Consider the following 24,052-nt stretch of genomic DNA (forward strand, 5'->3'; position numbering starts at 1 on the left):
CAGGTGGTTCAGGAACAAATGCTGGAGGAACAGCGGCTACAAAACTTCCGCTTCATTGAGGAAATCAGGAAGCTACAAGGAGGAGCGTCTACTGAATCACATCCAAACAAGTTTTTAATCAAGCTAACAGAAGATGACGACATCGAAACCTACCGCTGTACGTTTGAACGGACAGCACTACGTGAAGGATGGCCAAGGCAGAAGTGGGCCAGTCTGCTGACACCATTCCTGTCTGGGAATGCCCAAAAGGTGTATTGGGACCTGAACGATGAACAGGCGGCTAAATACAACGGACTCAAACAGAAGATACTCAGCCGCTACGGGTACAGCCTGGCCCACCCTCCCGATCCCAGATGAGCGATCTACTGCGCGTCACCAGGGGATGGCTCCTAACCGACGTATCCACCCTCTCCATCCTAGACAAAGTGGTCCTGGATCGCTTACTATGGGCACTACCCCACGACATGAAGAGAGCAGCGAGTCTATGTGTGCCCCAGACCTTGGAGGGCCTCCTGGAAGCAGTGGAGACGCATAAGAACACTCAGGCCCTGCTGAGTGGAAGCCGGGCCGAGTCGGCAACCCGTTCGAGGAGTCGGAAGGACAGCCCCACTGCTACCCCGAACCGACAGTCGGCAGGGCAAAAGGACTGCAAACCCGTGGAGAGACGGCTGGGGTAGAGCCGACCCGCCACCGACGACCCCAGGTAGATGGAGACCAAAGGAGGTGTTTTGAGTGTGGTGCCCGGGGGCACATTGCCTGGGATTGCCCGGCTCGAGAGGAGTCGATGCCATCAGCAAGCACCGGAGGCGAGGTGTGTCACGGAGTGAACTAAATCACCTCCTGTTGAGCATACCATGAATCAACTGCACCCATGGTCCCGGTGAAGGTTGAGGGACACAACACGGAAGCTATTTTAGACTACGGAAGTATGGTTACGCTCGTAACCACGAGCCTGCTGAACCAGGATACCGAACGTGGTAGGGAGATGTCCATTTCCTGTGTTCACGGGGACACAAAGCGGTATCCAACCGTATGGGCCAACATCGTGACGCCACAAGGGAACTGCCAAATGATGGTGGGCGCGGTACCAGAGTTGCCGGTACCTCTCCTAGTGGGACGAGATTGTCCGCTGTTTGCGGCCCTGTGGGGGCACGAGCTGAGGAAGAAGGTACGAGCCGGCCGGAGAAGAGGACAACCCATCGCCTTTGCGGCCTGGAAGCGAACGGTTGATCAACCTGTATCTACGGGTCCGGAGTCGGAGGGGGTGCCGGAACCCAACACCCCTGGGGAACCATGGGAGGAAGAGCCCAGCCTCCCCCTCCTCGATTTCTAAGGGCCAGTCAAGACACCCCCGGGGGCCAACTGAGGGAACAATTCGGGACGGCCCAGTAGGAGGATCCTAACTTGAAAGCCGCCGCAGCCCAAGTGATAGCGGTGGATGGACAGCTACTTCCGGAGGTGAGTGACTGGCGATACCCCCATTTCCAAATCAAGAATAACCTTTTGTATCAGGTGTCTCGCCAACAGGGGGAACTTCGAGAGGTATTATTGCTGCCCTGACGGAACGGATCGCCGCCCGGGATGAGGAGGGCAGTGGAAGATTACTGTCGCAGCTGCCTGGAGTGTCAAATGACTGCCCCAAAGGCACACTTCTGAAACCCACTGGTCCCCCTACCAATCATCGGGGTGCCCTTTGAATGCATCGCCATGGACATAGTGGGACCCCTGGTAAAAACAGCATGAGGACACCGGTACATCCTGGTAATAGTGGACTATGCCACCCAGTATCCCGAGGCCATTCCCCTATGGGCAGCGATATCCAAGGGAATCGCCTGGGAACTGTTCCACCTCTTTAGCCGGGTGGTCATCCCGAACGAGATTCTGACAGACCAAGGTACTGAGTATATGTCCCACCTAATGAAAGATTTGTGTGCTCTCCTGCAGATCAAGCAGATCCGGACCTCCGTCTTCCACCCGCAGTCGGATGGGCTCGTCGAGTGGTTCAATAAAATGCTCAAACAAATGCTGTGGAAGGTCATCGAGCAGGACGGGAAGAACTGGGACCAGCTACTACCCCACCTAATGTTCTCATTCCGAGAAGTACCCCAGTCCTCCACTGGATTTTCCCCTTTTGAACTCCTCTACGGGAGGAGGCCACGAGGCCTATTGGACCTCGCCAAGGAGGTGTGAGAAGCCCAACCGACCCCCTTACGCAGTGTGGTAGAGCACGTGGAGACGATGAGGGAGCGGATGACAGCCATATGGCCAGTCGTAAGGGAACATATGGAGAAGGCCCAACAAGCCCAAGCCTAGGTCTAAAATTGGAGAGCCCAGCCCAGAGAATTCCAGGTGGGAGACAGGGTGTTGGTCTTAATCCCCACAGCCGAAAGTAAGTTCCTGGCAACATGGCACGGGCCATACGAGGTGATCGAGAAGCTGGGACCTGTCAATTACCGCGTACGGCAACTGGGGAGACGGAAACCTCAACAGATTTACCACGTGAACCTGTTGAAGAAGTGGCACGAGAGGACAGCCTTGGCTGTGTTATGGTCGGGACACAGGACGCCAACGGTACCAGGGGTGGTCCCGAGCAATGAGGACCTCGACCCAGCCCAGAAGCAAGAGCTCAGGGAGCTCGTCGATCGGAACACGGTGGTGTTTTCCGAGAAGCCGGGCCGCACGACCCTCATTGAACACCACATCCGTACCTGGCCCGGGGAAACGGGCCATATTGGATTCCGGAGGCCCGAAGAAAGGCCGTGAAACAGGAAGTGGAGGCTATGCTGAGGATGGGGGTCGTTGAAGAGTCTCACAGTTTGTGGTGCAGCCCCATCGTGTTGGTGCCAAAACCGGACGGTAGCCTGCGCTTCTGTAATGATTTCTGGGGTGTGAACGACATAAGCTTGTTCGACGCCTACCCCATGCCGAGGGTGGACGAGCTCATCGACCGATTGGGAAAGACCTGGTACATCAGCACCCTTGACCTGACCAAAGGATATTGGCAGGTACTGTTGGCAGCCTCCTCCCGCGAGAAGATGGCGTTTTTGACACCAGACGGATTGTATCAATACCGGGTGCTCCCGTTCGGTCTCCACGGAGCCCCGCCCACATTCCAGCGACTGATGAACAAAGTACTTCAACCCAACCAGCAGTACGCAGTGGCCTATATGGATGACATCATTCCCCACAGCCAATGTGGTGCTGGACGCGCTCAGACAAGCCGGGTTGACCGCGAACCCCAAGAAATGCAAACTAGCGTTCGAGGAGGTGGAGTACCTGAGGTATTTGATCGGACGGGGGAACGTCAAACCCCAGGAGAGGAAGGTTCACGGGGTACGTGACTGGCCCTTTCCACACACCAAGACACAGGTCAAGTCCTTCCTGGGACGGGCAGGATACTATAGCCGGTTTATCCCCAACTTTGCAGCTATAGCTTCCCCTCTCACCGATCTAACCAGGGCCCGCCTCCCGAAAACAGTGAAACGCACGGACGAGACAGAAGCGGCGTTCAGCTGCCTGAAGGAAGTGCTGTGTTTCCATCCGATTCTCATAACGCCCGATTTCCAGGTGCCGATGTTGGTCCAGACGGATGCATGTGATACGGGACTAAGGTCCGTTCTGTCCCAGATATACGATGGGGAGGAGCACCCCATCATGTACATCAGCCGAAAGGTGATACCTAGAGAAAAAAAGTACTCTATTGTTGAGAAAGAGTGTCTAGCGGTGAAGTGGGCGCTAGACACTCAAGTATTACCTGTTAGGTATCCACTTCACCCTGGTCACGGACCGTGCTCCCCTGGTCTGGAAGGCCAGAGGAAAGGACACAAATGATCGGGTCACCAGGTGGTTCTTGTCCCTTCAACGCATCTCTTTTTCCAAATTTTTAAACCACAAAAAAACATTATTCACTTGACTCCATGTTAACCCCACAGAACAAAGTTATACAAGCAGAAACTGCATTTAAACCATTAACTTGTATTTGCTGAATAACAGTAATGTTTTAGCTAGTTGCTTTTGTTTGAATTTACACTAACGAAATACAAAGCAGTTGAATCATTGTAGAGCAGCATATGCCACATAACCAAGCACAGGTCAGGGGTAATATGATGTTATAGGACTGTCATCTGATGAAGTTTGAGAAGGTTAGTGAAAAAATTTATATCTTTTGCTGGTTTATTCGCTATCGCTAACGTGCCTTGAATGAATGCGGTTGTGTGGTAGGCTATTGTAGTAAGCTAATATAATGCTACATTGTGTTTTCGCTGTAAAACACTTAAAATATCTGAAATATTGGCTGGATTCACAAGATCTTTGTCTTTCATTTGCTGTACACCATGTATTTTTCATAAATGTTTTATGATGAGTATTTAGGTATTTCACGTTGGTTTCTGTAGTTATTCTAGCTGCTTTGGTGAGACTTGTGATGGTGGCTGCAATGTAAAACTATGATTTATACCTGAAATATGCACATTTTTCGAACAAAACATATGCTATACAATAAATATGTTATCAGACTATCATCTGATGAAGTTGTTTCTTGGTTAGTGACTATTTATATCTTTATTTGGTCGAATTTGTGATAGCTACCTATGCAGTAAAAAAATGGTGACAATATGCGGTTGGGTCTTTTGCTATCGTGGTTAGCTAATAGAAATACATATTGTGTTTTCCCTGTAAAACATTTTAAAAATCGGAAATGATGTCTGGATTCACAAGATGTGTATCTTTCAGCTGGTGTCTTGGACTTGTGATTTCATGATATTTAGATGCTAGTATTTACTTGTGGCGCTATGCTAGGCTATGCTAGTCAGCTTTTTTACTGATGAGGGTGCTCCCGGATCCGGGATGAGTACCAAGTAGAAGTTAATTAAGGGCTGATTGCTCACCAGCTGTACAACTCCCATAAAGCTACCAGAAGGGTAACACACAAGGGAGAGACTCAGGGAGGAAATGACTCCCGTATAGTTGGGGACGGTGCCAGAGGTAACAGGAGGGAGTTCAGTTTTTGATCCCCACAGGATACAGCAAGACCCGGGGCCCAGAAGACCGTATCCCGGAGAGAGTCTCTTTTGTTTTTTCTTTTGGACTATTATTTTAATAAACACCTTTGAAACTGAGCTAATCCTACTCTGTCCGTGTCTGATCTGTGTAAACATTTTGTCCCAACCCCCTGGTCTGCTACAGTACATATACATATAAGGATGAGCGATGGCCGAAAGGCATAGGCAAGATGCAGTAGATGGTATAGAGTACAGTATATACATTTGAGATGAGTAATGTAGGGTATGTAAACAGTATATAAAGTGGCATTGTTTATAGGACTAGTGATACATTTATTACATCAAATTATTAATTAAAGTGGCTAGAGATTTGAGTCAGTATGTTGGCAGCAGCCACTCAATGTTAGTGATGGCTGTTTAACAGTCTGATGGCCTTGAGATTAGTCTCTCGGTCCCAGCTTTTATGCACCTGTACTGACCTCGCCTTCTGGATGATAGCGGGGTGAACAGGCAGTGCCTCGGGTGGTTGTTGTCCTTGATGATCTTTTTGGCCTTCCTGTGACATCGTATGGTGTGTCCTGGAGGGCAGGTAGTTTGCCCCCAGTGATGCGTTGTGCAGACCTCACTACCCTATGGAGAGCTTTACGGTTGTGGGCAGAGCAGTTGCCGTACCAGGCGGTGATACAGCCCGACATGATGCTCTCGATTATTGTGCATCTGAGAAAAGTTTGTGTGTTTTTGGTGACAAGCCAAATTTCTTCAGTCTCCTGAGGTTGAAGAGGCGCTGTTGCGCCTTTTTCACCACGCTGTCTGTGTGGGTGGACCATTTCAGTTTGTCCATGATGTGTATGCCGAGGAACTTAACTTTCCACCTTCTCCACTACTGTCCCGTCGATGTGGATAGGGGGGGTGCTCCCTCTGCTGTTTCCTGAAGTCCACGATCATCTCCTTTATTTTGTTGACGTTGAGTGTGAGGTTATTTTCCTGACACCACACTCAGAGGACCCTCACCTCTTCCCTGTAGGCCATCTCGTCGTTGTTGGTAATCAAGCCTACCACTGTAGTGTCGTCTGCAAACTTGATGATTGGGTTGGAGGCGTGCATGGCCATGCAGTCATGAGTGAAGGCTGAGAACGCACCCTTGTGGGGCCCCAGTGTTGAGGATCAGCGTGGTGGAGATGTTGTTTCCTACCCTCACCACCTGGGGGCGGCCCGTCAGAAAGTCCAGGACCCAGTTGCACAGGGCGGGGTCGAGACCCAGGGTCTAGAGGTTACAAGGTTAGCAGCAACATTTTGCGACAGAACATGGTTTCCGTAATGCCCAGCTCATTGGCTATCTAGCTAGCTTGACCCCTATTGGTGCTTATTTGACAAAGATACAGTCGTTCAAGTGAAGACCGCCCGTGTCATTGGCGTGCCATGAAGGCGTCACTCTCTGACCAAATTTGGTGTCCTATAGGATATACTACACTCCTAATGATATAGTGAAATCTGGTTACGTTCTAGGATCTCTGAGAAATAAATACGAATGTGATTTGCCTGGTTGAAACAACGTTTAGGGTTAGATTTTCAGATGCAAATTGAATGAGTGGAAATACAAAATCGATCAGGCATGCTATATGGACCTTTTTAGGATATGAAAAATGATTTTATCTAACAAAACAACACTTCATGTTATCTCTGGGACCCTTTGGTTGATAAATCAGAGCAATATTTCAGAATGTAAAGACACATTTCACCTTCAGAGGTGACTTTATCAAACCTATCATGGTGAAAAACATTTTGTTGTTAGGAGCTCTCAAACAATAGCATGGCATTTTTTCACAGTAATAGCTACTGTAAATTGGATAGTGCAGTTATATTAACAAGACTTAAGCTTTCAGCCGATATAAGACACATCCGTACCGACATTTGTTGTTTCTATAAAATCTGCAATCGTGACACACGGGGCTGCATGATTTGCAACTGTCCCTTTGACGGGACACCTATCCCTAACACATTTTTAATAGGCTCTCTATGGATTCATGTCCATGGAGAATAAGAGCACCTCCTCCCAGCTGCCCACTTCACTGAGGATAGGAAACACTGTCACCACCGATAAATCAATGATAATCGATCATTTCAATAAGCATTTTTCTACGGCTGGCCATGCTTTCCACCTGGCTACCCCTAACCCGGCCAACATCTCAGCACCCCCTGCAGCAACTTGCCCAAGCCCCCCCGCTTCTCCTTCACCCAAATCCAGATAGCTGATGTTCTGAAAGAGCTGCAAAATCTGTATCCCTACAAATCAGCTGGGCTAGAATATCTAGACCCTCTTTCTAAAATTATCTGACTAAATTTGTTGCAACTTGTTGCAACCCCTATTACTAGCCTATTCAACCTCTCTTTCGTGTAGTCTGAGATCCCCAAAGATTGGAAAGCTTCCGCGGTCATCCACCTCTTCAAAGGGGGAGACACCCAAACTGTTATCGACCTATATCCATCCTGCCCTGCCTTTCTAAAATCTTTGAAAGCCAAGTTAACAAACAGATCACCGACCATTTCGAATCCCACCGTACCTTCTCCACTATGCAATCTGGTTTCCGAGCTGGTCATGGGTGCACCTCAGCCACGCTCAAGGTCCTAAAAGACATAACCGCCATCGATAAAAGACAGTACTGTGCAGCCGTATTCATCGACCTGGCCAAGGTTTTCGACTGTCAATCACCGCATTCTTATCGGCAGACTCAATAGCTTTGGCTTCTCAAATGACTGCCTCGCCTGGTTCACCAACTACTTCTCAGATAAAGTTCAGTTTGTCAAATCGGAGGGCCTGTTGTCCGGACCTCTGGCAGTCTCTATGGGGGTGCCACAGGGTTCATATCTCAGGCCGACTCTTTTCTTTGTATATATATCAATGATGTCACTCTTGCTGCTGGTGATTCTCTGATCCACCTCTACGCATAGGTTTACCTCCACTGTATTCACATCCTACCATACCTTTGTCTGTACATTATTCCTTGAAGCTATTTTATCGCCCCCAGAAACGTCCTTTTACTCTCTGTTCTAGACAGTCTAGACGACCAATTCTCATAGCTTTTAGCCGTACCCTTATCCTACTCCTCCTCTGTTCCTCTGGTGATGTAGAGGTGAATCCAGGCCCTGCAGTGCCTAGCTCCACTCCTATTCCCCAGGCACTCTCTTTTGATGACTTCTGTAACCGTAATAGCCTTGGTTTCATGCATGTTAACATTAGAAGCCTCCTCCCTACGTTTGTTTTATTCACTGCTTTAGCACACTCTGCCAACCTGGATGTTCTAGTCGTGGTTAGGAAGACCACCAAAAATTCTGACATTTTCATCCCTAACTACAACATTTTCAGACAAGATAGAATGGCCAAAGGGGGCGGTGTTGCAATCTACTGCAAAGATAGCATGCAGAGTTCTGTCCTACTATCCAGGTCTGTACCCAAACAATTTGAACTTCTACTTTTAAAAATCCACCTCTCTAAAAACAAGTCTCTCACCGTTGCCGCCTGCTATAGACCACCCTCTGCCCCCAGCTGTACTCTGGACACCATATGTGAACTGATTGCCCCTCATCTATCTTCAGAGCTCGTGCTGCTAGGCGACCTAAACTGGAACATGCTTAACACCCCAGCCATCCTACAATCTAAGCTTGATGCCCTCAATCTCACACAAATTATCAATGAACCTACCAGGTACCACCCCAAAGCCGTAAACACGGGCACCCTCATAGATATCATCCTAACCAACTTGCCCTCTAAATAAACCTCTGCTGTTTTCAACCAAGATCTCAGCGATCATTGCCTCATTGCCTGCATCCGTAATGGGTAAGCGGTCAAACGACCTCCACTCATCACTGTCAAACGCTCTCTGAAACACTTCAGTGAGCAGGCCTTTCTAATCGACCTGGCCGGGTGTCCTGGAAGGATATTGATCTCATCCCGTCAGTAGAGGATGCATGGTTATTTTTTTGAAATGCCTTCCTCACCATCTTAAATAAGCATGCCCCATTCAAGAAATGTAGAACCAGGAACAGATATAGCCCTTGGTTCTCTCCAGACCTGACTGCCCTTAACTAACACAAAAACATCCTATGGCGTTCTGCATTAGCATCGAACAGCCCCCGTGATATGCAACTTTTCAGGGAAACTAGAAACCAATATACACAGACAGTTAGAAAAGCCAAGGCTAGCTTTTTCAAGCAGAAATTTGCTTCCTGCAACACAAACTCAAAAACGTTCTGGGACACTGTAAAGTCCATGGAGAATAAGAACATCTCCTCCCAGCTGCCCACTGCACTGAAGATAGGAAACACTGTCACCACCGATACATCCACTATAATTGAGAATTTCAATAAGCATTTTTCTACGGCTGGCCACGCTTTCCACCTGGTCAACAGCACTGCACTCCCCACAGCTACTCGCCCAAGCCTTCCAAATTTCTCCTTCTCCCAAATCCAGTCAGCTGATGTTCTGAAAGAGCTGCAAAATCTGGACCCCTACAAATTAGCCGGGCTAGATAATCTGGACCCTATCTTTCTAAAATTATCTACTGAAATTGTTGCCACCCCTATTACTAGCCTGTTCAACCTCTCTTTCGTGTCATCTGAGATTCCCAAAGATTGGAAAGCAGCTGCGGTCATCCCCCTCTTGAAAGGGGGGCACTCTTGACCCAAACTGCTACAGACCTATATCTATTCTACCCTGCCTTTCTAAGGTCTTCGAAAGCCAAGTCAACAAACAGATTACCGACCATTTCGAATCCCACCATAGCTTCTCCGCTATGCAATCTGGTTTCAGAGCTGGTCATGGGTGCACCTCAGCCACGCTCAAGGGCCTAAATGATATCTTAACCGCCATCGATAAGAAACAATACTTTGCAGCCGTATTCATTGACCTGGCCAAGGCTTTCGACTCTGTCAATCACCACATCCTCATCGGCAGACTCGACAGCCTTGGTTTCTCAAATGATTGCCTCGCCTGGTTCAACTACTTCTCTGATAGAGTTCAGTGTGTCAAATCGGAGAGTCTATTTTCCGGGCCTCTGACAGTCTCTATGGGGGTGCCACAAGGGTTCAATTCTTGGACCGACTCTCTTCTCTGTATACATCAATGATGTCGCTCTTGCTGCTGGTGAGTCTCTGATCCACCTCTACGCAGACGACACCATTCTGTATACTTCTGGCCCTTCTTTGGACACTGTGTTAACAACCCTCCAGGCGAGCTTCAATGCCATACAACTCTCCTTCCGTTGCCTCCAATTGCTCTTAAATACAAGTAAAACTAAATGCATGCCCTTCAACCGATCGCTGCCTGCACCTGCCCGCCTGTCCAACATCACTACTCTGGACGGCTCTGACTTAGAATATGTGGACAACTACATATACCTAGGTGTCTGGTTAGACTGTAAACTCTCTTTCCAGACTCACATCAAACATCTCCAATCCAAAGTTAAATCTAGAAGTGGCTTCCTATTTCGCAACAAAAGCATCCTTCACGCATGCTGCCAAACATACCCTTGTAAAACTGACCATCCTACCAATCCTCGACTTCGGTGATGTCATTTACAAAATAGCCTCCAATACCCTACTCAATAAATTGGATGCAGTCTATCACAGTGCCATCTGTTTTGTCACCAAAGCCCCATATACTACCCACCACTGCGACCTGTACGCTCTCGTTGGCTGGCCCTCGCTTCATACTCGTCGCCAAACCCACTGGCTCCAGGTCATCTACAAGACCCTGCTAGGTAAAGTCCCCCCTTATCTCAGCTCGCTGGTGATCATAGCAGCACCCACCTGTAGCATGCGCTCCAGCAGGTATATCTCTCTGGTCACCCCCAAAACCAATTCTTCCTTTGGCCGCCTCTCCTTCCAGTTCTCTGCTGCCAATGACTGGAATGAACTACAAAAATCTCTGAAACTGGAAACACTTATCTCACTCACTAGCTTTAAGCACCAGCTGTCAGAGCAGCTCACAGATTACTGCACCTGTACATAGCCCATCTATAATTTAGCCCAAACAACTACCTCTTTCCCTACTGTATTTATTTAATTTGCTCCTTTGCACCCCATTATTTCTATCTTTACTTTGCACATTCTTCCACTGCACATCAACCATTCCAGTGCTTTACTTGCTATATTGTATTTACTTCGCCACCATGGCCTTTTTTTTTGCCTTCACCTCCCTTATCTCAGCTCACTTGCTCACATTGTATATAGACTTATTTTTCTACTGTATTATTGACTGTATGTTTGTTTTACTCCATGTGTAACTCTGTGTTGTTGTATGTGTCGAACTGCTTTGCTTTATCTTGGCCAGGTCGCAATTGTAAATGAGAACTTGTTCTCAACTTGCCTACCTGGTTAAATAAAGGTGAAATTAAACAAATACGACAGCATTCTGTATACATCTGACCCTTCCTTGGACACTGTGCTAACAAACCTCCAAACGTGCTTCAACGTCATACAACACTCCTTCCGTGGCCTCCAACTGCTTTTAAATGCTAGTAAAACTAAGTGCATGCTCTTCAGCCGATTGCTGCCTGCACCCTCCCGCCTGACCAGCATCACTACTCTGGACGGTTCTGACCTAGAATATGTGGACAACTACAAATACCTAGGTGTCTGGTTAGACTGTAAACTCTCCTTCCAGACTCACATTAAGCATCTCCAATCCAAAATTAAATCTAGAATCGGCTTCCTATTTCGCAACAAAGCTTCCTTCACTCATGCTGCCAAACATACCCTCGTGAAACTGACCATCCTACCGATCCTTGACTTCGGTGATGTCATTTACAAAATATCCTCCAACACTCTACTCAGCAAACTGGATGTATTCTATCACAGTGCCATCTGTTTTATCACCAAAGCCCCATATACTACCCACCACTGCGACCTGTATGCTCTCGTTGGCTGGCCCTCACTACATATCCGTCGCCAAACCCACTGGCTCCAGTTCATCTATAAGTCTTTGCTAGGTAAAGCCCCGTCTTATCTCAGCTCCCTGGTCACCATAGCAACACGAACACGCTCCAGCAGGTATATTGCACTGGTCATCCCCAAAGCCAACAATTCCTTTGGCTGCCTATCCTTCCAGTTCTCTGCTGCCAATGACTGGAACGAATTGCAACAATCACCGAAGCTGGAGTCTTATATCTCCCTCTAACTTTAAGCGTCAGCTGTCAGAGCAGCTTACCGATCACTGTACACAGCCAATCTGCAAACAGCACACCCAACTACCTCATCCCCATATTATTACCTACCCTCTTGCACCCCAGTATCTCTATTTGCACATCTATCACTCTATTATTAATGCTAAATTGTAATTATTTTGCCTCTATGGCCTATTTATTGCCTACCTCCCTACATTTGCACACATTGTACATAGAAAATCTATTGTGTTATTGACTCTACGTTTGTTTATGTGTAACAGTGTGTGATTTTTGTCATACCGCATGCGTTATCTTGGCCAGGTCGCAGTTGTAAATGAGAACATGTTCTCAACTGGCTTACCTGGTTAAATAAAGGTGAAATATATTTTTTAAAGTCAGTATAATCTTTGTCCATGTTTGTCAATAACTGAGTATAAACATTCCCGAATAATTAGGACCCAAAAATTATAGAATAAAGTAATGCTTTACATTTCCAAATAATTTGAGATTTAAAATAAATCTCACCCTCTAGAAATTTAGCATTTCCATCATTAAAAAAGTATTAGGCAAGACTCATTGACAGCAGCAATAGCGTGTTTTTAACTTAACATTTCACATTCACGGACAGAGATCTATTTACATGCAAGAACAAGGTCGTATCTGTTGAGGCAGTAGACGCATAACCATCTATAAACAATGTCGACACATTTGTAATTTATTATAAGTAAAAAAAGAAAGAAAATTGGCTACACACAAACTTTTGTATCACAAAGTAGTAAAAATTAAAACAACTTTGCTATGTTGAAGTTCATCAGTTCAGAAATTATTTGTCATAACATGCACTTAAACACATGCTAGCATATTTTTGTGCACAGGTACAAGTTGAAGTCGGAAGTTGACATACATTTAGGTTGGAGACATTAACTAGTTTTTTACCACTCCACAAATTTCTTGTTAACAAACTACAGTTTTGGCAAGTCGGTTAGAACATCTACTTTGTGCATGACAAGTAATTTTCCAACAATTGTTTACAGATTATTTCACTGTATCACAATTCCAGTGGGTCAGAAGTTTATATACAGTGGGGCAAAAAAGTATTTAGTCAGCCACCAATTGTGCAAGTTCTCCCACTTAAAAAGATGAGAGGCCTGTAATTTTCATCATAGGTGTACACTTCAACTATGACAGACAAAATGAGAAAAAAAATCCAGAAAATCACATTGTAGGATTCTTAATTTTTTATGAATTTATTTGCAAATTATGGTGGAAAATAAGTATTTGGTCACCTACAAACAAGCAAGATTTCTGGCTCTCACAGACCTGTAACTTCTTCTTTAAGAGGCTCCTCTGTCCTCCACTCGTTACCTGTATTAATGGCACCTGTTTGAACTTGTTATCAGTATAAAAGACACCTGTCCACAACCTCAAACAGTCACACTCCAAACTCCACTATGGCCAAGACCAAAGAGCTGTCAAAGGACACCAGAAACAAAATTGTAGACCTGCACCAGAATGGGAAGACTGAATCTGCAATAGGTAAGCAGCTTGGTTTGAAGAAATCAACTGTGGGAGCAATTATTAGGAAATGGAAGACATACAAGACCACTGATAATCTCCCTCGATCTGGGGCTCCACGCAAGATCTCACGCCGTGGGGTCAAAATGATCACAAGAACGGTGAGCAAAAATCCCAGAACCACACGTGGGGACCTAGTGAATGACCTGCAGAGAGCTGGGACCAAAGTAACAAAGCCTACCATCAGTAACACACTACGCCGCCAGGGACTCAAATCCTGCAGTGCCAGACGTGTCCCCCTGCTTAAGCCAGTACATGTCCAGGCCCGTCTGAAGTTTGCTAGAGAGCATTTGGATGATCCAGAAGATTGGGAGAATGTCATATGGTCAGATGAAACCAAAATATAACTTTTTGGTAAAAACTCAACTCGTCATGTTTGGAGGACAAAGAATGCTGAGTTGCATCCAAATTACACCATACCTACTGTGAAGCACGGGGGTGGAAACATCATGCTTTGGGGCTGTTTTTCTGCAAAGGGACCAGGACGACCGATCCGTGTAAAAAAAATAATGAATGGGGCCATGTATCGTAAGATTTTGAGTGAAAACCTCCTTCCATCAGCAAGGGCTGAAGATGAAACGTGGCTGGGTCTTTCAGCATGACAATGATCCCAAACACACCGCCCGGGCAACGAAGGAGTGGCCTAGCCAGTCTCCAGATCTCAACCTCATAGAAAATCTTTGGAGGAAGTTGAAAGTCCGTGTTGCCCAGCAACAGCCCCAAAACTTCACTGCTCTAGAGGAGATCTGCATGGATGAATGGGCCAAAATACCAGCAAGTGTGTGAAAACCTTGTGAAGACTTACAGAAAACGTTTGACCTCTGTCATTGTCAACAAAGGGTATATAACAAAGTATTGAGCTAAACTTTTGTTATTGACCAAATACTTATTTTCCACCATAATTTGCAAATAAATTCATAAAAAAATCATACAATGGGATTTTTTTTCTGATTTTGTCTGTCATAGTTGAAGTGTATCTATGATGACAATTACAGACCTCTCTCATCTTTTTAAGTGGGAGAACTTGCACAATTGGTGGCTGACTAAATACTCCCCCCCCCCCCACTGTACACCAAGTTGACTGTGCCTTTAAACAGCTTGGAAAATTACAGAAAATGTCATGGCTTTATAGAAGCTTCTGATATGTCAATTAGCCTCATTTGAGTCAATTGGAGGTGTACCTGCGGATGTATTTTAAGGCCTACCTTCAAACTCAGTGCCTCTTTGCTCGACATCATGGGAAAATCAAAAGTAATCAGCCAAGACCTCAGAAAAACAATTGTAGACCTCCACAAGTCCACAATCCTTGGGAGCAATTTCCAAGGTACCACGTTCATCTGTACAAACAATAGTACGCAGGTATAAACAACACGGGTCCACGCAGCCATCATACCGCTCAGGAAGGAGACGCGTTCTGTCTCCTAGAGATGAACGTACTTTGGTGCGAAAAGTGCAAATCAATCCCAGAACAGCAGCAAAGAACCTTGTGAAGATGCTGGAGGAAACGGTACAAAAGTATCTATCCACAGTAAAACGAGTCCTATATCGACATTACCTGAAAGGCCGCTCAGCAAGGAAGAAGCCACTGCTCCAAACCACCATAAAAAAGCCAGACTACTGTTTGCAACTCATATGGGGACAAAGATCATACATTTTGGAGAAATGTCCTCTGGTCTGATGAAACAAAAATAGAACTGTTTGGCCATAATGACCATCGTTATGTTTGGAGTAAAAAGGGTGATGCTTGCAAGCCGAAGAACACCCTCCCAACCGTGAAGCACGGGGGTGGCAGCATCATGTTGTGGGGGTGCTTTGCTGCATTTCACAAAATAGATGGCATCATGAGGAAAGAAAATTATGTGGATATATTGAAGCAACATCTCAAGACATCAGTCAGGAAGTTAAAGCTTGGTCGCAAATGGGTCTTCCAAATGGACAATGACCAAAAGTTGTGGCAAAATGGCTTAAGGACAATGAAGTCAAGGTATTGGAGTGGCCATCAAAGCCCTGACCTCAATCCCATAGAAAATTTGTGGGTAGAACTGGAAAAGTGTGTGCAAGCAAGGAGGCCTACAAAACTGACTCAGTTACACCAGCTCGGTCAGGAGGAATGGGCCAAAATTCACCCAACTTATTGTGGAAGGCTACCTGAAACGTTTGACTCAAATTGAACAATTTAAAGGCAATGCTACCAAATACTAATTGAGTGTATGTAAACTTCTGACCCACTGGGAATGTGATGAAAGAAATCATTCTCTAATATTATTCTGACATTTCACATTTTTTAAATAAAGTGGTGATCCTAACTGACATAAAACAGGGCATTTTTAACAGGGGTTAAAATGTCAGGAATTGTGAAAAACTGAGTTTAAATATATTTGGCTAAGATGTAAACTTCCAACTTCAACTGTACTTATGTTAAGAAATCAAGTGACTTTTGTAGACTGCATAATTAGTTATTAACTACCTCATTTTAGAATTACTCAAATTGACAAGCATTGATAAAAAATAAACACAAAATCAGACTTCCTCTCTGAAGTGATCGAGGTACACCAAATATGCTCTACACATGACCAACAATTTTTCAACGGTCAATGTGAGACTAATGTAAAGCTGTACAGCCAAGGCAACTAGGTTCTTAAACTTTGGAGGGACAGTCCTGTTCTTTTCACATTGGTTTTCGTTGTTCTCAGCTGCAAGCTCAACATTTCCTTTCTTGTAAAATGTCTCTTCTGCAAGGTTCTGTTTCTAGAAGTCCTGTCGAATGTTTTCCTTGTTCTCGTCACCATGCTGCTGTTTGAGCTGTCCAACTTCATTCTCCAACTGGACGATGGCACGTTCAATCTCATAGTTCTTACTTACGAGGGACACCCAACTGTTACAAGAGAGATGGCATGGATTTAGAAATCATACCACGGTTGAGAGAACAGTAATGAAAAATACAACATTCACAGAACTGACTTTGACTCCAGCTCTCTCAGCTTGGCCCCGCCTGCAAGCTGATCATTCTTCCGTTGCCAGTTCAAGTCCTGAATCTGCTTTCTGTATAAATGACACACACACACACACACCAGAAAAGGTTATGAAAAATATATGCTGTATATGCAGAAGCTCGTTATTGACGTGAAGAAAGTTGTCGACACAGTTTGTGTTAGACTGAGTCCAAAACTATTACCAAACAAGCTAACCATGAGGAATGTAATGCACAACCTGGAAATTGTAAAGCAACATTTTCACACCATTTACTTACCTACATTTCTGTAGTTCTTTTTGAGCCAATTCAATCATAAAGGCCAGGTTACTGTGGAGTGGAAATAATGACAAAGATTAAGGCAAAGTCAAAAAATCCCTGTGAATCTATACTTTACCCTTCAGGACAAGCATGTGTAAAAAGGACTAAACTGATAAGTAAAAAGACTGATCTCCTCTACTCTCAAATTAAATGACTAATCAAACCCCATTTGTTAGCTTAATTCAAATCAGTTTGGTTGTCCCCTCTGACTCTTTCTTGGAAACTAAAATAAATGAAGAGCTCTACTGGGCACAAGTAGCAGCCACCGACTCACTCATTGTAGACCTTCCATGCATTGGTACCGTAGTGTGCCATAAGTTCCAGGTTCTCAATGCGCACTGCTTGATGCTCCAGCTGAGCCATGGAGTTGTTCACACTCTCCTGCCATGCAGTGATGTCATTCTTCTGTCCTGATGATGGAGCTGGAAGCTCATATCTGCACAGGGGTGAAACAGAAACAGTTGAGTGTACACTCAGAGGATGACAAGGGTTTAAATGCGTCAAGTTAGAACTGAATGGGGGATTGACAGTTAGCAAGCTTTTTTTAACATGACTGTTCGTGCTCTGAGCAAAAGAGTAGACTGGGTTTACCTCTTCATGCTGAGAAGTTCCAGGGGCTGCCGGGCTGCTAGCCTCTCAAACTCGTTCCTCATGATTTCAGTCTGATGGGTGATATAAGCATTAGTATTTGCTTCACATAATGTCATTGTCGAGCAGTGTAGATTTCACAGTTGACAGTGACGAGACAGTCAAAAGCCAGCCTCAGGCATTAGTTTACATATTCATTTATGCCTTTTTGTTTTTATAGCATGAACTGTGTACGTGGTACTTACTTCAAATGTAGTGAAATCAGGTGTTGGCATATAACTGAGGTAGTTCTTGGTGGGTCTGTATCGGCGAGTCTCCTCCTCTACCAAGGCTGCAGCCTGTGTTTGGAAATTAATACAGATTGACAGCATACTAGTACAGTAGACTAGCTAGACTTGTGACTGAGGGGTGACCTAAAAGCAGGGGTTGAAACCTAAATTATTTTCCAATAGTTTTGTTCTGAACAGAACCATTATTTTTTTCATTCTGTTCCACTTTTCCGAACTGCAAAATAAAGTTCTGAACGGTATGAACCCCAAAAAGTACCAGTTTACATTTTTCCTTTCTAAACTACTTCACAATCAGTGCAGATAGAGTAGCTTGTTATGGTGCGGGCAAGCTATAGTTGTTTACATGCATAATGGACATGTAAACAAGTATAGGGGCGAGATGTGACTGAAATTTTGCAGATAGGAAGAGCGCAAGAGAGGATGGAGTAGGAAGTTTGGCTTGAAGCACTGGGCATCTTGTTATGACATGTTTTATCTGAATTAGGCCCACAGAATTATACCTATGGAGGAGCGGCTTCTTTGGAGGAACTTTGAAAATCTTTTAAATTCCGAGACTTGGCTTAACGTTGCCAGGGATAGCTAGCTAACGAACTTAAGTGTGCAAAGCGGCACCAGGATTAAAAACACGTTTCACCTTTTTGTAGTTAATAAAGCCAATGTGAGAAGTGATAACTATAGTATCCCTAACTAGCGTTGAAACACATGCAAAGATTTCAAATCAAAAACTTTTTTAATTTTAAATTTGTCACGTGTTTGCAGGTGTAGCGAAATGCTGGCAGGCAGACACTGGAATAGGTTTGAGTGACCGAGGTCTTTGCATATGTGCTTAGTTGCATTTATTTGTGGTACTCGGGAAAAAATATGCCTGAACGTAAAAAAACGTTAATAACCAGTTCCCATGCTTTTAAAATAACGGTTCTGTTCCCGAGCAGTATAGATTACTTTCGTTCTCGGTTCTGTTCCCCCCAAAAAATATGTTTTTTCGGTTCTATCCCTGAACCGGTTTTAATCCCTGTTTAAAATTGAACTAGGTTACCTAAAATTTCAAATGTAATATACAGCAAACAAGTATTTTTCCAATATTGTAGCTGGCAAAATATGGGCATGTTATGCTTTGCAATGTTAATGACAATGGATTATTGATCTACTAGTGGCACACCTCACAAAACATCTTTAAGCTGGAATAATATGGGCTCCTTCAAAGTTCACTAATATACACTGTGTACTTTTTTTTTTTAGGAACACCTGCTCTTTCCATGACAGACTGACCAGGTGAAAGCTATGATCCCTTATTGATGTAACCTATTAAATCCACTTCAATCAGTGTTGATGAAGGGGTGGAGACAGGTTAAAGAATGATTTTTAATCATTGAGACATGGATTGTGTATGTGTGCCATTCAGAGGGTAACATACCCATATTTCCTTTACTTAGATGTGTGTATGTTGTGAAATATTACTTGTTAGATATTACTGCACTGTCGAAGCTAGAAACACAACCATGTCGCTACACCCGCAATAACATCTGCTAAACACGTATGTGACCAATAAAATGTAATTTGAATGGGCAAGACAAAATATTTATTTGCCTTTGAAGAGGGTATGGTATTGGGTGCCAGGCTCACCGGATGGTGTGTGTCAAGAACTGCAATGCTGCTGGGTTTTTCACAATCAACAGTTTCCTGTGTGTCATTCAAACTTATTCCAGTATCTGCCTGCCAGGTGAAAATCTTTGCCTGTGTGTGTAGGCTACCTGCCCCTACCTCCGAAGCATGCATATTTTAAGATGTCATAATATGGGGGTCTTATGGTATGCAATGGTCATCAAACTAATGATCTACTAGTGGCACATAAAAAGTATTGGGGTCAAAGTTAACTGTAAAAATCATAAGAAAATTAAAGAATGTGGGGATAACTACAATTTCTTGGTCAAACACTTTAAAATGTAAACCTTTTCTTTAATGAAATACGAGAAAAAAAAGAAAGAAAAACATCTAGCTCACTTAGAGTTGGCTGTATGTGTATGGTGTTCAGGTCACGACTGTAAGCAAATCTTGCGTTAACAATTTAACATTTGCTAAACAGCACCCCATTAGGCTACTGAAAGTCATTTTTGATATGGCACGAAAATGAAAAACGATTTAGTATAATTTTGATTATGGAAGATTGAATAAGTGTGCTTCAAACAGTTAACTTGGAATAATTGGTTGCTATCGTCCGTGTATCAGACTCAGTTTCCCCACCAAAACACACACGATACTGAAGATGTGATTTTTGGTTTTACAAAGTATAGCAAAAACTATACGAAGCCTTTCTTCTTAATCAACCACAGTTATGAGCTAAATTCTATATTCATAAATGTACAGGAGTCGGAAACTGTGAGAATGAATTTGAATATATAAATAATTTCTTATAACAAAAAAAGCTATCAACTTGATATAATGGTCTTTATATACATTTGTTTAGTCCCCGGACTGTTTGTATACTCCGTTGTTTACTCTTTTTCTATATTGTATATTTTGAATAGCTTTAAGAGAACTGAGTTGCACGTTTCTCAGCTAGCTCATGTCTGATGCTAGCTAGTTTGCAACAGGTAGCTATGTATGGAGCAGATACTTACCGCCTCTCTAACGCCCGCTGCATCATAACCCTGGTCAAAATACGGTAGGGCATCGACAAATACTTCACCAGCTACTGAAGAAGTTCCAGCCATATTCAGTTTATTGTTTGTTTGCTAGCACCGCTGGATGGATGGATGGATGGATGGATGGATGGATGGCTAGCTAGCTAGCTAGTTGTCTCAGCAGCAAAACAACGCAGCTGGTCGCTCCTGCCGTCTTCCGGGAGGCTGAACGTATTTTTCGTTGTCTTATGGCCCTTGATTTTATAGCGCCCCTTACGCATTGGGGCGTAAGGGGCGCACTAAAATTACTATTTCATAATTATGTAACATGGCTAATAATACATCTTACATGCCATTTGCATCCTGAATTTGGTGTTTATCAGGTAATATCTTAGGTTCCTAGGACTAATTACCTCAAAAATGGCACAACATTAGGAAAGAAAATACATAACTCACCTGACTTGACACAGCGAGACCAACGTGTTGAAGTAGTGGAGTCATGAATGAATTCCAAACTAACATTTCACGTGGTGGACATTTCACGTTTATAAAAATATTTTAAAAATGTACAATAGTTCAAAATTGTGTACAATAATTCAAAACTGTACAATAGTTCAAAACTGTTGAGATACACATTTTACAGTGCCTTCAAAAAGTATTCATACCCCTTGACTTATGCCACATTTTGTTATTACATCCTGAATTCTAAATGGATTCAATAAAACAACTCAGCCATCTACACACAATACCTCAGAATGACAAAGGGAAAACATGTTTTTTTGACATTTTTGCAAATTTAGCTAATTTAAGTAAGTATTCACACCTGAGTCAATACTTTGTAGAAGCACCTTTGGCAGTGATTACAGCTGTGAGTCTTTCCCGGGTAAGTGTCTAAGAGCTTTCCACAGCTGGATTGTGCAACATTTGCCCATTATTGTTTTCAAAATTCTTCAAGATCTGTTAAATTGGTTCTTGATCATTGCTAGACAACCATTTTCAGGTCTGCCATAGATTTAAGTCAAAACTGTAACTGAACTACTCAGGAACATTCACGATCTTAGTAAGCAACTCCAGTGTGGATTTGGCCTTTAGGTTATTGTCCTACTTAAAGGTGAATTTGTCTCCCGGTGTCTGGTGGAAAGCAGACAACCTGGTTTTCCTCTAGGATTTTTCCTGTGCTTAGCTCTATTCCATTTCTTTATTATCCTGAAAAACACCCCAGTCCTTAACGATTACATGCATACTCAACATGATGTAGCCACCACTATGCTTGAAAATATGGGAGTGGTACTCAGTAATGTATTGTATTTGCCACAAACATAACACTTTGTATTCAGGACAAACAATTAATTGTTTTGCCACATCTTTTGCAGTATTACTTTAGTGCCTTGTTACAAATAGCATGCATGTTTTGAAATGTTTTATTCTGAACAGGCATCCTTTTTTTCACTCTTTAAATTGGATAGTATTGTGGAGTAATGAGGATGTTGTTGATTCATCCTATCACAGCCATTAAACTCTGTTTTAAAGTCCCCATTGGCCTCATGTTGAAATCACTGAGCGGTTTCTTCCCTCTCCGGCAACTGAGTTAGGAAGGACGCCTGTATTTTTTTTTTATAGACTGGGTGTGTTGATACACCATCCAAAGTGTAATTAATAACTTCACCATGCTCAAAGGGATATTCAATGTCTGCTTTTTTTTTTTTTTACTCATCTAACAATAGGTGTCCTTCTTTGCGAGGCATTGGAAAACCACCCTGGTCTTGTGGTTGAATCTGTGTTTGAAATTCACTGCTTGACTGAGGGACCTTAAAGATAATTTATTGTATGTGTGGGGTACAGAGATGAGGTAGTCATACAGAAATCATATTAAGCACTTATTGCACACAGAGTGAGTCCATGCAACTTATTGTGACTTGTTAAGCAAACTTTTACTCCTGAACATATTACCTCGACTAACCTGTACCCCCGCACATTGACTCGGTACCCTTGTATATAGCCTCATTCTTGTTATTTTGTTACTTTTTAGAATTTTATATATCATTCCATATTTAAAGTAACAAATATTTTGTTACTTAAAAATCTGCATTGTTGGTTAAGGGCTTGTAATTAAGCATTTCACAGAAAGGTTTACACCTGTTGTATTTGACAAATACACTTTTATTTGAACTTAATAAAAAAGGTGTTGAATACTTGACATGTTCAGCTTTTCATCAAGTTGTAAAAAAATCTAAAAACATAATTCCACATTATGGGGTATTGTATGTAGACCAGTGACCCCCCCCAAGCCCCCCCCCCCCACACACAAAATGTGAAAAATGTCAAGGGGTGTGAATGAATGGTACTAAGTATGCAACTCCAGTCAATAGGAAGGAGGTGTGACTAGTTAGTTTCTGGTCTCTAGTTGTGACTTTTTAAAACCCACACGAGAACATCAAAACGTTTTTAGCAAACTTTGTGCATTGGAATGTTGGATACATGAGATTAAGACTCAGTTCTGATCCTTTAAAATCACATCCTTAGTCAAGGTGGTCCAGTTCAATATGTGCTTTCACCTGTCTTATCAAATGACTGAGGAAAGGGTATCCAAACAGGCTCATACAATCTCAATTTAAGTTCAAAATTCAAAAATATGCATGAAAAGTAGCTAAAATATTGTAAACAAAATATTTAGTTACAGAATAAGCTTTACAAAATTCAAAATCGGTGAGAAATGTGAATTGTAATGTATTATCCTAATGATCCAAACATTACTTGGAATATTTGTCAAGGCCATCAAAATGTCAGAGACAACATACATTAGCCTCAATTGATTTTTTTTTCTCTTTTTCTTTTTTTAAATATGTCATGTCATATTTAAAGTAACAATCATGCACATAATAAAAATCATTTTCTTACATTGTTCTGTAGCAGAGTGCAGAAGGGTATCAAGAGTAGCCTTACTTATTAATTTCCAACTAGACACGAGTTCAAAACTAAACTTAAAAATAACATTATATCCATAAAATGGAGACCAAACACTTAAGACTTGGCTAAAAAAAAAAAAAAAAAAAAAGACTAGCAAAAACACAAAAACGCGTGGGTTAGTTTATCATGGCACAACATCTGTTAAGTTAATACAGAGTCCTGTAGCTGAAATGTTTTGTGTAGATTTCACAAGTACATAGTGTTTGCTCCTGCCTTTCCTCTGACATCTCAAAAGTCTTCATCGAAGTTTGTTTGGTCATAAATGCACATTTCCAGTTTTCCTCCAATTACAATTGCACTTCACTCCGGCTTGGAATGCATTCAGGGCAATACGAAGAGACTGGTTATGTCTCAAGCAGAGAGCTCTCTATCTAGGACTGTGGACCTCTGTGCCCAACACCGTTATGTCCTGGTCGAGTCATGTACATATCTATATAGCTGTAACATCATAGCACATGTGTCTCGGCCAATCTGGCAGATGGCTCTCATCCTCTCTTACAGAAGCATTTTCAACCAGACTGCTGACTGTCTGTCACTTCTTCTGTAGGAATTTCATCCC

At 43.4% G+C, this 24,052-nt stretch overlaps 2 protein-coding genes across 2 annotated transcripts in view; both read right to left on the minus strand.

Moving 5' to 3' along the window:
- Positions 1 to 12,736: 12,736 nt before the first annotated feature.
- Positions 12,737 to 20,733, minus strand: LOC129830149 (pre-mRNA-splicing factor SPF27-like). Its single transcript, XM_055892449.1, has 7 exons — positions 20,524 to 20,733; positions 17,861 to 17,953; positions 17,619 to 17,689; positions 17,302 to 17,463; positions 16,986 to 17,036; positions 16,697 to 16,777; positions 12,737 to 16,610 (listed from the first exon to the last, which is right to left on the minus strand). Exons 1-7 carry the CDS (start codon positions 20,614 to 20,616, stop codon positions 16,484 to 16,486), a joined length of 678 nt encoding a protein of 225 aa, XP_055748424.1. The 5' UTR covers positions 20,617 to 20,733; the 3' UTR covers positions 12,737 to 16,483.
- Positions 20,734 to 22,820: 2,087 nt separating this feature from the next.
- The window catches only part of LOC129830150 (DENN domain-containing protein 2C-like), a 34,824-nt gene continuing 33,592 nt past the window's right edge, over positions 22,821 to 24,052 (minus strand). The window contains exon 19 of the mRNA XM_055892450.1: positions 22,821 to 24,051. Coding sequence (XP_055748425.1) covers positions 24,026 to 24,051 — 26 coding nt within the window. The 3' untranslated portion in view covers positions 22,821 to 24,025. The remainder of the gene's footprint in view (position 24,052) is intronic.

The sequence above is a fragment of the Salvelinus fontinalis genome, chromosome 31, assembly GCF_029448725.1.
Source record: "Salvelinus fontinalis isolate EN_2023a chromosome 31, ASM2944872v1, whole genome shotgun sequence".
Taxonomy (NCBI): domain Eukaryota; kingdom Metazoa; phylum Chordata; class Actinopteri; order Salmoniformes; family Salmonidae; genus Salvelinus; species Salvelinus fontinalis.

Coding starts and splice junctions, on each gene's coding strand:
- LOC129830149 (XM_055892449.1), bottom strand. CDS start 20,616: ATGGCTGGAACTTCTTCAGTAGCTGGTGAAGTATTTGTCGATGCCCTA. Junction 17,464..17,618: donor GAACTTCTCAGCATGAAGAG/GTAAACCCAGTC, acceptor ACCCCTGTGCAG/ATATGAGCTTCCAGCTCCAT. Junction 16,611..16,696: donor CTGAGAGAGCTGGAGTCAAA/GTCAGTTCTGTG, acceptor CTCTTGTAACAG/TTGGGTGTCCCTCGTAAGTA.